The 18,662-nt window shown below is 38.3% G+C and overlaps 1 protein-coding gene across 1 annotated transcript in view; it reads left to right on the plus strand.

Annotated features, from left to right (window-relative positions):
* hs3st4 (heparan sulfate (glucosamine) 3-O-sulfotransferase 4) overlaps window positions 1–18,193 on the plus strand; it is a 94,403-nt gene extending 76,210 nt beyond the window's left edge. Inside the window, exon 2 of the mRNA XM_030056874.1 lies at window positions 16,859–18,193. Within this exon, the coding sequence (XP_029912734.1) occupies window positions 16,859–17,513 (655 nt within the window). The 3' untranslated portion in view covers window positions 17,514–18,193. The remainder of the gene's footprint in view (window positions 1–16,858) is intronic.
* Window positions 18,194–18,662: the final 469 nt, after the last annotated feature.

Genomic DNA, 18,662 nt, shown 5'->3' on the forward strand with positions numbered 1-18,662 from the left:
AAATTAAAGCCTGGTTTCTGTGCACTAGTCCATATACAGCAGTTTCACTAAGACAGCGAGGGCCTGCAGACAAACAAGAATTTAGTGCGGTCTAACCATACGTCTTCATGCCTTAGTGTCCTCAAAGAGCTTTTTGTCAGAGTTAAGAGAAAGCATTCATGTGCTCCTACAAGTAAACATAACCAATGTTACATAAGAGAACCTTTCTTGTGCTCGCCCTCCTCTACAACTGCAAATATAACTGTCATCCAGCACATCTGAGTGTGATGTAAGCGCGGCAGCTGGGGCTATTAAGCTTGTGTCAAATGAAAGCACGCTTAAGGCATTCTAGGCTGGTCATAGCTGGCATTTATATGGAGAGCAAATGGAATACTGTATCTGCTTTCTAAATGAAGACGGGTAAATAAATAAATAAATAACCTTTGCTTTTGTGCACACAGTATCAAGCGACAAGCATCTCTATAAACGACAGCTGCGCACAAGGCATGTGAAATATTTTAGCGTTTTACTTTTTTACATTTTTTTTTTTTTTATTATTTATTTTTTATTTGTTTTTTTTTTTTTTTTTTTTTCCACCAGATTGTCTGAATTGAGCAATCTCTGCCGGCTAAAGCACAATTTGGATTAGCAAAATCTCCACTGATAGGTCAGCTTAGCTCTTAATGGAGCAGCTTAGGCCTTGTCTGCATGATTATAACATTCTTAGCAGCCTATTTCCTTGCGTCCAGATGTTCCAGTATAAACATCATTGCCTCCTTTTAAACTCAATACAAATTTAGTCATTTGATGAGCGAGGGATGAAACGATGCCCCATTTTAAAATATGTTTTGCATCAATAAAATGATGCATTTCAACAGGAAACAGTGACTCTGTATCGCTGATAATTAGGAATAGTGTTTGTTAGTTATTATGATATTGTCAGCTATATCATTGATTTGGCACATTTTGGTTATGAATGTTATTACTGTACCTCAAACATATGATTTTTAGTGTGTTTCACTTGTTTACAGATCACCCTCAGACCTTAACAACTTCAGACATTTCAGTCTTGTCACTTCACGGTAAAATGCTGGCATATGCAAAATAACTAATTGATATTTAGTCATTCAATCATTTTGCACACGCTGTGCAAGTACATCGCCATAAAATACTTGTTGCAAAAAGTCGAGTAATTCCCAAACCTGTCAATGGTAATTCATTCTCACCCGTTCCATTTGTTGCCGCACAGTAAATTAGAGCTCCCTCCAGACCGTTCCAGTGGTTCCAGAGAAATACATTAATCATTAAGTGAATTATTCTCTCACGTCACAGATATCACTGCTGTTTTTCTGATTGTGTGTGTGTGTGTGTGTGTGTGTGTGTGTGTGTGTGTGTGTTTGTGTGTGTGTGTGTAAACTTCAGTGTGATCACCGCCGCTCGAGAGTGTATTGTCAACAAGCACCAACAATCAGTCAATAAACAGGTGCTACAGCAGGACAAAAACTGTCAGTTTTCTTGTCCTATAGCGCTTGCGTATTGATCGCTAAACACTGACAATTGATTGATAAGCACCCTGATGACTGTGTTATTGTCAGTGTGTCACGAACAGTGTTATTGTCAATGAGGGGAATTAGCTGGAACACACTGAGTAGTTTAAATGCAAGTTTTTTGTGGCTCTGAAGAACCCTTCACCAAGGCTTATGTGAAGCATAAGACCAAGCTAAATTCCCTTGATCTTAAATATTATGTAATGATAATAATGACAATAATAATAACAACTATCCTTACCGTCCACCTTTCCAGTGCAACAGCAGAAAGTGCTTTACTGAGGACACAAAAATGATGAAAATTATGATAATGAGAGGAAAGTGCTACACAGATAAAATGCATCACTTTATTACCTGTTTGGTAGCTAATGATTTTATTTTTATTATCATTATTTTTTGTCTTTTTTCCCATCTGATTTTCAATTTTCATTTGCAATTAAATAAATAAATAAATCAAAATATTGCAAAGAACATGAATTATTCATATTTAGTTAAATTATTGGTAGCTTCTGGGCATTTACTTACTGGGGTTGCAACTTTATAATATAACTTCATTTGTATTGCATTCAAAAGCTGACACAGTGCTCTGCATTCAAAGTACATAAAATATTAGTGGGGGACCATTTCAGTGGGGACAGGGGATTTTCAGGGGGAGATAAAAGGTCAAAACTAGATGCTACATAGAAGTAATATTCATCATCTGAAAACTGGGAACCGGAATTAAACTTTGGCTAAACATTGTTCCAAAGTTAGGCTAAAATTTGGCGAGGCATGGTCATGGTCTTCTCAGCTATCTGTGAAGCTATCTGAATGAAAATGGTTTTCTACTGTTCAAGTTACCCACGGGTCTCCCCTTTGTAGACATGCCCACCTCATGTTTATCCCATGCAGTTTGGGGCAAAAAACATGCAGGTTTTCACATGCAGTACAAAGGTGTTATATTTGCCTCATCTAAAATGGTGAATTTGTGCAAACTGGAGGCTAAACAGTCTTGGAGTTGCATAAATTGGGTTTGACTGGAAAGCTGACACTCTTGTGGATTCATTATGCCTAATTTTATCCATGTGTGATGATGCCATCCCCCATATTAGCCATTTCATTGTAGTGAGACCATTTTTTGAAACTTGACATCACTGTATAAAATGACCTATAGTGACTTTTAGGATAATCATAGCCTCATGAAACTTTACATTCACAAACTAGAGACCGAGGCCCTTCAGAGGATGTATGGTTTTCCTCGGTATGTTGTCAATAAAGCAGAGTTTCTGAGCAATTTCCTGAAGAAATTGCTCACCATCCAATCACAAAAAAATGCAATTCTTACAGAAATTTCCAAGTGTTCTCCAAAACAAATCAAAGCATGATTTTTTTTCTATGGTTTTCCTTAAAGCCTTTGTGCCCTAAAGTTCTATTTTGTTGGGATTTTTGACCATTTTTTATTAAAAATATAAAAAGTACAAGTAAAAGTAAACACAACTTTGTATCAAATCTGTGGTACAAATGGTATCAACCCAAAAATTGCTGCAACAAAGCATGAAACATAGTTGAGCATGGCTATTATATGCTTCTATCATAATGCTCTACCCAGTCTACACACTAAATAAATAGACACATACATACATACATACATAACTGAATGAATAAATGCATACATATGTGCCTAACCAGAACAGCATGTTTGTGCTGAGCTGTATCTCAAATGAATCTACAGGTTCCCAGCTTCCAGGTGATGAAGACCATTTCTATTTGGCATCTGCTGTTGACCTTTTATCTCTCTCTCAAGATCCCCTCCCACCAAAATGGGTCTAAAGAAAGCGGAGGAATGGTAAGGGGTTAAAGTAAAGCAAAATCCCACGGTGCATCTGTGTTGAGCGGTTGTGGTAGCAGCACAGCCTTGACAGCCGCCAGTGACCAGCTGCCTACGATGGTGCACTGACACAATGGAGCAGCAGATTGCCAGATAGCCTTTGGGTCTCCACAGTTTGTCTGAGTCCAGCTCGCACTGGAGAGCTGTCAGCACTATACCAAAGGAGGTTAGCAAAACGGTTCTCAGTGTTTTCAATACTATTATTGAGTGGTGAGAAACATGAGGTAGTTAATATGATTTGTAATGCAGCTCCACGCCATGCAGCTGATCACTGCCACAGTTCCACCACAGCATGCTTCTTTGGTTCCTACAGCCCAATGCAGTACACGCTAACACTCAAAATCCCTGCCTTCTCAACCGTGATTCATGGTTTGCAATGTAAACAGTTTACAGTGTCAACACACACTCTGCACAGAACCTGCACATGCCGCCATCAGACTTTTAATATTATCAAGGGCTATGCAAGCAGCACAGAATCCTCCTAATTAGAAAAGAAATCCAGAAATACTCAAAACCTCAAAATGACTGAAGCACAACTTCGCCCTCACTGTTTAGTGCAAAGCGCTAACAGAGACGCTCTTTGGCGCAAAATCAAAGTTGCTTCAGGGGAGCCTCAGTCTGTTGGTTGTTGTGAAATCCTCCCCTTTGCCTGTGCCCAAGATGAAAACACAGGAATGCCAGAAATGATAAAGGACATTCGGTGTTCCTAGTTGAAATACTGTGCAATTCATTTCATGTTATTATCAACAATTTATTTGCCAATCTCACATTAAAAATTTTTAAAAATCAGCTGATGACTTCACCTTACTTACATGCACCCCTACTGGCCGGTCTCCCCTTGGCTAGTTGGTTTTAATGCTACAACATAACACTACTGTAATAACTGTATGAACATCACAAGTGCTATTACAGTGAAACTGCCTGAAGAATGAAGATGGACAGAGAGCCTCATGAAGTGCTGACATTTGTCCCTGATCGAGACTTTGTGAAACCTTGCTCAAACCTAGCTCATTTGACTCGTTAATAATGAAAGGTTTACCTTGAACCCAGACCTCACTGAAACATTTTTTTGCCACATCATTTACAAAATGTGTAACACAGTCCAGTAGGGCTATTTTTAAGCCTTCAGAAACCATCATATATATATATATATATATATATATATATATATATATATAATGTGCACCTCATGTTGCAGTGAGGCTTGTCTTTATATGTTCATATGTAAATATGGCTACAAAGCATGTGCTCTGTCAGGTTGTCATGGTTTTATTTAGCACTTACGATGTTTTTCTGCTACCATTGTGTTGGAAGTTGTGCTGAACAAAAAAAAAAAAAAATACACAATTTATTGACTGCTTGTAAGTCTCTAAGCAAGTGTCTTTATCACAAAAAAAGGTCAAACCATTTTAGTTCTCATTTAAAGTTCGAGCATTTCATTTTCATTCATTTTCATTGTGTTTCATTTTGTGCATTTGCCTATAATTGTTTGGTGCAGAAACAAAAATCTTGGAGGACGTCCAAATGCAAAGACCCAAAGACCTACATTTCTCAAGCATGCAGAGGCAGAGGAAAAACACACATTCCTCCAGTTAAGACTGCATATGAGAAACACCTGTAGCAGAGATAACATTGGAAGAGATGTATCCATATTCAAACTGCTGCAATACTGCATGAGGATAGCATCATCAATAATAACAGGCCAGCAATTCACTGCCGGCATCACACGCAAGATAGCTTATCACCCATGTTGAAATGCAATATTCTGTTAGGACTCAGCTCATCATCATAGAAAAAAAAAAAGAAAGAAAAAAGAAAAAGAAAAAGTGATGACTGAGAAAAATGTGAATATCTTGAAATCATCCGACTGAGATTACACACACTAGTGGGCTGCCACACTCACCTTCCAGAACAGAGAAGTACAGCTCTCCAGAGAAAATAATTTACTTTTGTTGCACTGATCTTAGCTTTTGACCAGTTGGAGCCATCGATTGCAATTCCATACTGTTTCATCACACTATTTTTTTTTTTTCCTGCAGCATCAAGTTCCACCATTTTTTTTTTTTTTTTTTTTTTTTTTTTGCATGGCATCATTATATATTCCATTGCTATCGCATGTCAGTGTGCTTTAGCAGATGCACCCATTACAAGGGGTCAACCATGAATCTTAATGCACTTAGCATTTTGGCTGATGGGGCTGTTATTGCACTGGAATTACCGATAAATTACAATTCCACGCCATTTTTATTCTGTTAGTAGTCTACCACTGTTTTCCATTAAATCAACTCAACAATTCATAACCCAGGAGAGAAAAAAAAGGTAATGGAGATAAAATGCAGAACATTAAAAACAACAGGAAAAGACAGTTATGTGCCTGTACATCTTGGTGACTGTAGTGCATAACAACAAGGTAACAGTCAAGACATTATCAAATCTGTCCAGGACTCCTGCCTGCAGTGCTTCTCTGTGCAGCTGATCAAGACCTGAGCTGTCGTTATCTTTTGACCTCTTCTTCACTGGCTCTGGAAAAAAGGAGTTACTCGCCAGAGGCACGCTCTCGCCAATGCTGAGGATGGTCATTTGACAAGGTGGCTGTTAGTTACATCCACTGAAAAAGCCAGCTATTTAATACTAATGGCTACACTGCCTTTCATACTGTATACATGTTTGTGGTAAATGGGACTTAGATCTTGGAATCCTCTGGAAACAACATGTTTTGAGGAGCAGTGGAGATTCAAAACGACAAAATCAAGACAATAACTTAATAATTTATGACTAATGTATGATGGCAAAAGCTATGATGAAATCTAAGTATTAGGGAGGGATGAGTTGCAAAGAGATCCAATCAGAACTGTTCTCTTAGTGTGGTGTGGAGTGAGAGGTTAGTTTCACCTGGGAAGCCGACTAGCTGTCGCTGCATGTCGACACAAACTGTGTACAGAAACATTCAAGAGAAAGAGAAGAACAGAAGTATGTGTCCATGGATATATATCCTTGTTTCTTTTAAATGAGACTTGGTTTTATTCGTATTTGATTTTAAGATAAAGACATGTTTGATATCATAGCTGTTAAATCTGTGTCTGTCTTGCACGTTCAAACCTAAATCCCATTCCATAAAAACAGGTTCATAGATGTTTCCTGGAGTAATGACTTTGGAAATTCTAGAGAAACAATTTTAATGCATTACACTTTCACTAAACCTGTTAGATTTTAGTCTAGACTAAAGACTTTCAATATTAAATCAACTAAAACTAGAATAAAACTGAAACAATTCAGATGACTACAATATGATTAATACTAAATGGCATTTCAGTCAAAAGACTATGACTAAAACGAAATCAGAACTTGCTGTCAAAATTAACACTGCACTGCCCGCAATCCTTAAATGTAACAGTGATGCCGTTGATTGGTGGAGCTTGCTGTTACCATGGAAACCACACTGCCCCAAGTGATGATTGCAGTCAACATGAAGGACTATAGCACGTCAATGACTAATGCAATAAACTCACTATATACACAATGAAAAAAACTATACACAATATGAAACACTTAAACTATGAAACACATCACAAACTATAATATGTTATAACCCTAAATTCAAAATGAGACAAGCTGAACTGCTGTTTGTTAGGAACTGGATGTCACTGGAAATATGTAAGTCACAATGGTTTATGGGATGCAATGTTTCTTAACTCTTTAAATAACTATGTACACAGTCTTGTACCTTTACCTTTTTTCCTGTTTTCCATATTTTTTATTGATCGCCATATTTTTTTTTCCCACCACCACCATTTAGATAATACAACCCAGTAAGCACATACTGTATTATTACCTCCTCCAGCTGGACAGGGGTTGTTTGTCTGCTTATTTGTCGCAGGACATCTTGTACAGTTACAAATGGATATGCATGAAATTTGGTGGAATGGTTGACGATGGGCCATGGAAGAACTGGTAATTTTTTCACACTGACAGGTCAAAGGCATGAAAGTGGGATTGGCTTCACATTAAAATGCACTAACTTTAAAACACATTCACGCAACATTGTGGAAAGTTTGGCTATTAGGCAAAGAGGAGCTCATTAGCTTTTCATACCAGTTGGCCAAGTGAGGTGTGGCAGTGGGCATGATTAACTTTTGTTGAATATCCAACATGTGGAACTGGCATAGTATTGGCAAAGTTATGCGCTTTCCTGAATACAATTGTGCTCTGTTTTATTGTCCATTATTGCCCATTTATACCAGATATCCAGTTATACAGTTTGCATTGTTGGTTTATCATGTTTCAAGTTAGTTTTAAATAATGTTGTTAGCCTTACAAGTACATTTACAGTACAGACAAAGCAAATGAATAACCAGTAAATGTAAAAAAAAAAAAAAAAAAATACATTGGTGCCCTTCACTCTGTGGAAGTTGTAAAGGTTGATACAATATGTACAGCCAGCAGCAGCAGTCCTGTTCTCTCAGCAAACAGAGACAGGCATTGACATTTTTAAGCACTTATGGCACACATTTTTGCTATATGAGAAATGACAGCAATAACAAGTTTGCCTTCTGTAATTTTGCCCTTACATCTATCCTGACATTCTGGGAGTTACCTGAAATTTCTCTCAGAGGAGAATACTGCTGAGTTTCAGTTCATTTTCTGAGTAAATTTCTTTGTTACTGGATATCCACTAATGTCTCTTGTAGACAAAGTTAAGAGTTTGTGCAGGCTCCCTCTCTGCAGTGTCACACCGACCCACAGCTCTGTAATGAATTGGGAAAAATGGGGAAGAAGAAATGACTCTGATACGTAATTTTCTGGACGTGTCAGTGCTCATGTGCCTAACTGATAGTCCTGCCAAACATCTTTTGCACATGCTACCAAAATATAACCAGTTTAACATACATGAGTATTATCACATACACAAAGGGCTAGATACAGTATCAGTAGTCTACACATCATATATCTATGCATATCCAAGTGTTTTTAAGTGCAATATCCATCCTTTTCATCCATCCTTTGTATGCAATATGCATCCTTTTATAGTATTTATTTTAGTTTCATATTTATTGAATGTCTGACTTTAATTGTCTCATTAATTGCACTGACCGGGAGCAGCACGCCTAATTTCATTGTGCTTGTACAATGACAATAAAGGCTCTCTATTCTATTATATTCTTCTATTCAAAATTAAAGATCGGTGCGCTATTCTGTGGTAGAGAATAAATTGAGAAACAGATGTTTTTTAATTTGGTGTCTTTAATGACAGGTTTTATGTCACTTGGCCACAAGGATGGTTTAAGCCATATGGGCTTTCTCTGATGTAAAGCAGTTTATGTCTTCTATGCCCACATGTTTATCCACACAATAATAGATGCCCTTCACTCTTGTCATCTTGTCAGATGTGGTTTTACCGCAGGGTGGATGCACGCAACATTTTCAAATTAAAAATGGCAATTGTCAGACAGGCTTCCATTTTGAAAATGATACTCAGCAAATTGACACACTGTTGGACACTCTAGAGATGCTACGTCTCCAATAATATAACTATTACATGAACACCTAATAAAAACTACATACTGCACTGTGTGCAGTGAATCAGTATTCATGAATATGTCATGTAACCTTTATGAATGTGCTATAAAACCAAATGCAAATAAAGTGTTGCTTCACATGCTGCATGAATTGGGAGTTGCATCTGTGGTCAACTTCAGTAAAATCTCCTCAAGAGATTGGATAAGTGCTGGCCATTTTTCTTGGGCTAGGAAATCTGTCATGTTCAAACTGTCATATTAATTGGTTCTGCTTAACTGAACTGGATCTGCAACATTTCCTGGATGTAAATTTTAGCCTTTGCTTCTGATTTATTCAGGTGTGACTTCCAATTACTGTTGGTGCTTTTCTTTAAGCTAATACATTTTTTGATACTGCTTTAACCCTATAAGTGAATGATATTAAAGGATGCAGAGATGAATGTCATTTCTTTTCAGTTTTATAGAGGAGAATGCATCAGATCAGTTTTTTGGGGTTTTGTTTTCGACTAAAATACCGACAATGGGAGGGGAGCAGTGATTTTGTGCAGTCTGAAATATTCTCATCAGCTCATCCAAAAGCATATAAACAAACAAAAGGGAACATTAGAGATCATATTGAAATGACTTGCCCGTTACTATTATCATCCTAAGCATTTCAACACTGATGAAATGCGGCATCTGAACACTTTCGCAGTGCGGTTGATATGATCTGCTTAAGGTTAAGAGTTTTCGGACAGTTTTCCAACTTTGTAAATGCATGAAACTTATATAGATATAGAAGTGATTTTTACGAGTCTGTTCCCTGTTCTTGTGCAGCTGCCCATCATGATGGCTTGTTTTTTTTTTTTTTTTTTTTTTTTTTTTGTAGTGGCAACATCAATAACAGAATATTGAATGCAATTGTGATCAAATTGTATGAGTGTAGCCTGAAGCACTCTCATCAGCTCATCCAAAGGCAAATAAACAAACAAGCAAAGAACATTAAAAATACCAAAATCATTATTCAGAGGAGTGGCAGATTGCTATTGCCGTTCTCTTTATTTGAGCATTTGAGCACAGATGAGCCATTATATAAGACTCTTATTTTTGGTATGGGGCTTGTATCCTTATTTCTAGATTGTGACAATGGATGGTTACCTTTTTTTTTTTTTTTTTTTTTTTTTTTTTTTTAAAGCCAATAACATCAAAAATGCTGACAGGGATATTGAACTTGAAAAAAGGCAGGTAATATCCTTTGAGTCTTTGATTTGTATTAAGATTGCATCTATTTTCTCCCTGGGTTTCAGTACCGTTAAAAATAGACTTAATTTTATAAACACACTATCATGGACTAATGATGCAGGGTACTACGGCATTCCAAACATCCTCATAGTTTTCTCCCATGCCTTTGCTTTATTTCGTGATGTTCTATGTCCAAAGGGCATATGAGCTTAGCTTCAGATCTCGGCACTGCAGTCTGGTGATGTGGGTAGAGAAGTACCTGGCTCGCCCACTGTTGGAAGTGAAATGGTCTTTAGGGGATCTCAGGAAGAGAGCAGGGAATAAGGTTTTGATCAGGACCAGCTGTCAGTTCTGTCCTCAACTATTCTGCTGAAACTCACTGTTCTGTAGAGGTAAAACAGGCTTATTTGCAGTGGGGGAGACTGTTATGTTTTAATTAAACTCACACTCTTATTCTTCACGCCATTCAACAGACATGTTTTGCTCGTCATTAAATTGACGAATATTCTGGCATAGGATTTCAGGAAACCACAGCTACACGTGTTTCCATGTCCTTGCTCCGTTCTATGCCAGCATGCACCTAAGCTGATTTTTTGTTTGTTTGTTTGTTTGTTTTGTTTTTGTTTAGTTTTAAAGGTTTCAGCCGGTGACCAACCAAATCTCTGTCACACCGCATTTGCAAAGACTTCTTAGCGTTTGCTCTCTTGAGTGCAGAAGGCAGGACAGAACAAGAAGAATCATAAGAAAGTCACTGAAATTTAATTTAATATACACTACTGGTTACAATAAACACCATGAAACTACCAAGCAATAAATATTTAATGAAACTCTAGGGGCTAGGCAATATATTAAGGTTCAGATTATCAATGTTATGATATAAGGCTAAATATCTTGTGGGATTTTGAATATGGTGATATGATGCAAGTGTTGTCTTTTCCTGGCTTGGAAGGCTGTGTTACATGAAGGAGATGCAGTTCATTTCTGAACTTCTTTCTGAACCTCTACCTGCTTGATGATCATAACCAAAAATATCTAGTGTGTAAATATCATATGAAAGCACCAAGAGTCACCCCAACAATATCATCGCAATATTGTTTCTAGGGTATCTGTATGAAGTCAAATATCACAAAATGTTTTACCTTTTTCCATGTCTCTCTGCCTTACTTCAACTGTATGGACCCTGTTACAACACAGAGAAGACAGGAAAGGCAAGTGTGGTGTAGTCAAAAAAAAAAAAAAAGAAAGGCAGAAAACCTTGTACACTCCATTGGGTGGGCCTTTACCATTCAGAGATGCCTTTGGGCAAATATTCCTACATCAACATCAACCAGTCAATCATCGAATCTGTGTCCCCTGGCAGAGAGTTTGTGCCATTTTTATGCTCATCAAACCATCCATTGATCACTTATGCCCCGTAGATGGAGCATTGTAGAGGGAAAAACAAACAAAACAAACAAACAAACAAAAAAAAACATATCCATCAGGAAACAGATTCGTTCCTGGTAGCTGATTGCCGCACTCGGAAAGGCAGTGTGTGCTTGTTTGTGTTTGCTGTGCTTTAGAAGAGGTGCAGCTAAACCATGACAGAACAATGCATCCCACACCTTAACAGACCCACCAGGACCCCGTGCTCTGGCCTGTAGGCTTGATTTTATGTCTGCCAAACATGTACAATACACATCCACTTGTTGTTAGCAGGGTGAAGAATGACTCATTTGGCCATCCGAGTTTTTTTTTTTTTTTTTTTTTTCCACTTCAAAGTAAACCACTGTTTATGTTCTTTGTACTGCTGTAATCACAAACATGTCATTTTAGGTGTAATAAACGGAGCATTCATTGCAAACTGACCGCGCTGTCTCTCACTGCAAATGTCTTGATGGATTGTTGCTGCTGAAACTGCTGCCTTTTACATCCTTGATTGATAGTTGCAGTTGGATTACAGATGAACACAATGCGGTTACTTCTGTTTAGCTGACACTGTCCATCCACGGCAAGATTTCATTTAGGAAAAATAACTGCAGAGGTAACTTAGCTGTCACTCAAAACTTCATAAACATGACGTTGTCCAGCAGTAATTGGAAAAGCTGCTGTGGGGCTGTGCTGAAAAACCAAACAAACAAACAAACAAAAAAACTCTTGCATGTGAAGTCTGCCTCCTACCCAGACCACAAGAATGTATGCACCTCGTATTTTACAACATTTTAGATATAAGTGCTGTGTGGACTTTCAACTAGTATTCATTTATTCATTTATTTATTTATTTTTATCTATTTTAAATGCTACTTTTCTTTAAACAAAACAAAACAAAAAAAAAAAACTGCTCTTTTATTGCACAATTTGCACTTTGGTCACTAGAACTAGAGAGAAACGCTATTTCATTTTAACCTGTGTACTTTTACTATGGGTGAAATGACAAATAAAGGAATCTTGAATCTTGAATCTTGATCTTGAAGTCACAGGCATTTCAAATATATCTTTACTACGTTGATTAGTGAGAAAGATGAGTGAAAAAGCTCCTCGGTGTTTAGGTTAGCTCAGTTCAGTGTTTGTTTAATAGAACTGAAACGGTCTATTCCAACAATCACTCACCTTGCAGTTGCAAAGGGCAAAGACTCTGCATTTCCAATAACTGAAAATTGCTTTGTGCTACTGAGTCGGGACTGACAGCAAACTAAAAAAATGAAGCATTTTCACATGATTCCCACATTAATATATGATTATCTTAGTCTTTTTTTTAATATTATTTATTTTATGTTATTTATTTTGTGGACTCCTCCAGAATAATTGATTGCATTTAACATGACATGGAGAAAGCTCAATGGATTATCACTCTGCAGCAGAGCCATGATCAATCCAAATGAGAGATTGGGGGAGCTTTTATTTCTCTGCCAGTGTTGATTAGAAACAACTAAGCTTCTCTGGAGAGGCTCTCTCTATGCTTCAAGAAACAGCTCGGCCCTATTAGTATCTGGGATGTAAATTACCGTGATCCCTCACCTCATCATGTCTCAAAATATTCCCCTTTCACTAGTTTGATAGAACATAATGAAACATGGAGTTAAACGCTTGGGCATGTTCCAGAGCACTTCTGCACTGTGCATTTAGGATGCAGTGGCATGAAGAATTTTGATTATGTGTAAGGATTATTTTCTCCTATAACCAACGCAAAATTTCCTCTGATTTGGTACACTACATGTTCAGAATAGCGCCTTTTCCTTTGTCGTCGGCTGCCCATCTTGTGGATATGGTATGAAATGGATTGGCTTTTCTTCCCAGGTTATAGTAAATTATCTGAAAACAACCAGATGAAAGGTAGTTTTAGAGGCTGAATCTGTGCTGGTAATCCTCATTCAGATTTATTCCTGCATTCATTTATTCAGTATTTATTTAGAAATTTAAGCCATTGAAAGGAAACTGTAGATAGATAGATAGATAGATAGATAGATAGATAGATAGATAGATAGATAGATAGATAGACTCAATGGGGAAACTCATTTGCAACCAAATCAGCTCATTCAGACAAGAGACAACACATTGCAGTCACAGTGCACAACAAATAAATAACACCATTAAAAGCCATTCCATTTGGAACATGATTAACAGCTGGAAGGTGCTGTGAATTAAAACCACATCTGAAAGTGTTCATTAAAAAGATCTGACCGCCGCTGGAACAAAAGACCTTCTGAGTCGTTCAGCAGAAAACTGAGGCATTGCTAGCCGCTCGCTGAATGGGCCTCTGAGTGCTTTAAAAACACCACATAATGGATGGCCTTCAAAATACAGAAGTGTTTTCAGTTTGGCTCTCATTGTCTTTTCTACAGTGACCTCAAGCGAGTCTGGGGTTAAGGCCAATCACTGAGCCGGCCTTTCTGATCATCTTATTGATCCTGTTTTTATCATCCGCAGTGATGCTGCTCCCCGGCAGAGCACTGCTTTAAAAAGGACACCAGCTACGATTCGCTGATAAAAACCATGAAGAAGCTTCTTGCTGCTATATAAGGCTTTAAGCTTCCTCAAGAAGAATAGTCTTGACCGAGACAACATCACAGTTTTTTTTTTTTCCCAGTCTAATTTACCGTCCAGGTAGACTACAAGATGTTTGTAAGACTGGACAATTTCTATTCAATTCAATTTCATTCATTCTTCAAAGCATTAAAAGTAATTATTGGAATGAAGGCATTAAACAGTACACCATGAACAGCTATGTGAAAGCTCTGTGGAGTCATTTTCTGTATAAAAAAGTTCTATCATTTAGTGTTTGTTAATTACTCGTTTATGAATGTCTTTCCTTTTAACAAGTTAATTTCCATTTAAGCGGACATTAGTATACTTTTCGTAGTAGGGGTCATTATACTTATACTTACTCTGTGCCATAGTTGAAAGAAGTATGAGGCAACTTTATTTTCACACTTTTGTTTTTCTATGTAAATAAAGGGTTGGATGTGTGTTAAAATACAGGAACTAAATGTTATGTGATGTTTTCTTGGTCTGAGCCGGTAAACAGCAGATGGTAAGCAGGGGCTCTTTAGCGCTATGCATTTTATTTACCTACCCACCTGAATGACCTGTGTTGAGCTGAACAGCTGATGCGGAGAGGAGCGAGAGTTAACTGTTGGCTCTTGTTTACTCCAGTTCCACAAGACTGCAAGGCCAGCAGAGTCATTCGCCATGCACACAGAAATTAGCTTGTTTATCAGCATTTTGATTTTTGTTCCGCCTCTCCATCCCGCTGACATTTTAGATGTACGTGATCCATGACTGATTCCCAATCAAAACGGGACCTCAATCACATAGGAAAGTATGTGGCTTGTGCAATTTCCATATTTTTATAATTAAACATATAATGAGCAACATTGAGCCTGATGAGGACAATAGCTTGTTACGTGCCAGCCTTCAAAAAGGTAACCTTGAACATTGTTCATCTGTCCTGTCAATTGGATATGCTCCAAAGATGCACAGCACATTACCACCGAGACACTCGTACAGCAGGTCTACACTGAAGGTGCATTGCATGGGTTGTTTCAAGGTGATTCGTTACGGTATGTTTTCGAGATCACCCTCTGCGTTGTTTATTTCCCCGCATGGTGATGTTCCACCCTCATACCATCTACCATGCTTTTTATTGAGTTTAAATAGCCCACAACTAAAGACCTTGAAAGGTTAGAAAAATCTTTAGCCATTCATTACTGTAAGTGAAGGAGGTGGAAAAGTGATGGAATATAATGAAAACTAATACTCTTTCCAGTGACAATCTGTAGATATGTTTAATATCCCATTACAGGCCAAGAAGTAACCACAGCTCTATAGTGTCTTGAGACAAACATAATCCAGGGGGAAATTACCCATCAGGAATGCAATACTGTTACTGAGATGCAATTACCAGGACACTTGTGAGACTTGCAGCCCAGTATCCAAGGGTGCATGTGTGTGAGGGTGGTCGATATGTGCATAACAGCTGATGTGTTTTGCAGGGTAAATTGGATTCTTTGCTGGAGAACAGTTCATTTAGAATATGTCCGAGATGCAAATGATTGATGTGACTATATTGTTACAACTGTAGGTTTGTGGTGCTGACCAATTTAACGGGAGAAAATACTGGAGGGAGAGGGAAATGGCTTTAATCATAGAATTATAAGGAGTTTTGTGGACTAAACATGTACGCCTATGGCTGGGATTATTGTGGACTTTCAAAACGATAACTTAATTTCCAAGCAAAAATTATTTAGTTTTTTTTTTTGGGGGGGGGGGGGGGACATTCTGCCTGGTTGGACTCTCTTCCATTTTACATTATATCCTAGAGTTCCTGTGCTAGTATTTGCAGTAAGTAAATAAATGCCGTGTCTCACAGAGGATTTAATGTACCAATTTAGCACAGAATCACATAGCCTATAAACAAAGAAAACCGCACGGATTGGAATGAACATCAGTGTAAGCATTTGATAAGGATTTGCTTGAGGCAAATGCTATGCTTTATTATCGATACAAAAAATAGCAACTGTAGAAACAGGACTCGCTTCTGTGTGTATGAATTATACTTGCCTCTGCATTGATTTATCCCAGAACTCATTCTCAGAGATGAAGTTGAACATAATATTTGTAGCAATGGCAAATAGTTTACCGTTATCCCTGGGATAAATTTCTCCAGACGGGAACATTTCTATTCTACCACAAATGATCACCTTGAATCTCATAATTAATCACTGTCCCCTTCAATGAAATGCCTCTAACCTTAAATGTAGTACAGCAAGGAGGAGAAAAGAAGTGCATATACACAGCGCTGGGGAAGTGTGTGTGGATACGAAGAAATAAAACTGCCTGCACAGAGTGTGGAGCCCAGCCCGCATAATAAATGTATGACAAAACAATACCCCAGGCACCCCAGTATTAATGTTATGCAGTGAACTCATTATTAAAGTTCCAAAACAGCTCCTGGAGTAACACAGATGGAGTCAATTAAGCAATGAGCATACTTGCTCGCCTGCCGTTTCATCTTCTTTCTTTTATCTCTTGCATATTACTCCATGGATGTAATTAGCTGTATGTTTCTCCTCGCAACATAATGTCCAGTGATAATAACAGTTATTTTCACTTGTAATTTCAAATAATGTACTGCTTAATAAATGTACCAAATTTGCTTATACCGTGTCCTTGGGTATTTCATTTGCACTGCAGTAGGTGTTGGGTATTATACCGTGCTAAGCTGCTGTTTCTGCTGTTTGTGTTGCCAGAGACCTGATGCCTTCAACGCTGGAGGGACAGATCACCATGGAGAAGACACCCAGCTACTTTGTGACTAACCATGCCCCGAAGCGCATCCACTCCATGGCCAGGGACATCAAGCTTATTATCGTGGTGCGTAATCCTGTCACTAGAGCCATTTCAGACTATACGCAGACTTTGTCCAAGAAACCTGAGATCCCGACCTTTGAGGTGCTGGCTTTTAAGAACCGGACGCTGGGTCTTATAGATGCCTCATGGAGCGCTTTGCGTATAGGAATATATGCACTCCACTTGGAGAGCTGGATGCAGTACTTCCCTCTCTCGCAGATGCACTTTGTCAGCGGAGAGAGGCTTATTGTTGATCCTGCCGGCGAGATGGCCAAAGTGCAGGACTTCCTGGGACTCAAGCGGATCGTCACGGATAAACATTTTTACTTTAATAAAACAAAAGGATTTCCTTGTCTGAAGAAGCCGGAGGACAGCAGCGCTCCCAGGTGTCTTGGCAAGTCTAAGGGGAGAACTCATCCGAAAATTGACCCTGACGTGATTCGGCGGCTGCACAAGTTCTACAAACCCTTTAACATGATGTTCTACCAAATGACTGGCCAGAACTTTGAATGGGAGCTGGAGGAGGGCAGTGAATATCATAGCTCTCAGGACTAGCAGACTGCGGCATGGCACGGCGCAGCCACACCACCAGCCTTCTCAATAAAACAACTATCGCATTGCTTCATGTTCAGAAAGAGTGCTTGAGCACGCCAACCAGTCATGGCTGTCTTTGCAGTGTCTGTATCCATAAGCAAGAGTTTACTGACATGCTTTTTTCTCTCTCTCCCTCAGTACTAATGTTGTTGATGATGGCAGAACATTATTGTATATATTATACATAAAATATATTTATATTTGTGAAAAGGAGATGATTTATTCCTTTTGTTTTTAAAGCACAGAGCTGATATAAAAATCATATTGACTAATGGCAATGCATGCGATAAGTTAAGTGTCCTTACCTCATGAGCCCTAAGGGTAAACTCTGCCTGTTTCTTCTCCCTTTACTTTCCCTGCAGTTTGTTGCCCTCACGCCCACTCACCAGCATACAGTACAAAAAGACATTCTATTCTAATGGCTGAGGCCATGAAGTGCTATGTATTATTTCTTTTAACACTGTCCTGCTGCTGTAGAAAGAAAAAAAAAAGAAGAAATGATAGACATATAGTACAATAATCCTTTGACATGCACTCATCTTTAAGTTGTCAGTGTTTGTATTCTGAGTGAGGACAATCCTGTTTTGTGTCAATCTAAGATTACCAAAGTGTTAATTTCCTCTATCGATATTTCAGTTATTCTGCACTCATTCATTGCATACATATTCAAAAACAAAATGGATGCGCAGTGGCCATCACTCAAGGTCGACAACTGGATTGTTTCACTGTTGAACATTAGCATACTGATGACCATGCACTCAGAGGTGTTGCATTATCAGTGGGTTTGGCATAATGTGACAAATGAATTCATTTACTACAAATATCAAAGGTTAGTTGTGCATTTAATAATTATGCATCCTGACAAAAACAATTTTTTTCATGCCAATACACACCCAAAATATCAGATGAGATAAATCTGGCTGTTTGCCATACGACCCTCCCCTTGTCAGGATAATATATGTCAATGGGGGTGAAGAACAACACAGGAGGACCGAGCAGAAGTTTGTTAACAAACATCTGCTGCAACGCAGTCTTCTGTCATTAGAGATTAATGGCTTGTTCGGTAAACCTGCCACTGGAACAATGTCAATGTCATAGTAAGGATTCACT

This window comes from Myripristis murdjan, chromosome 8, assembly GCF_902150065.1.
Source record: "Myripristis murdjan chromosome 8, fMyrMur1.1, whole genome shotgun sequence".
Taxonomy (NCBI): Eukaryota; Metazoa; Chordata; class Actinopteri; order Holocentriformes; family Holocentridae; genus Myripristis; species Myripristis murdjan.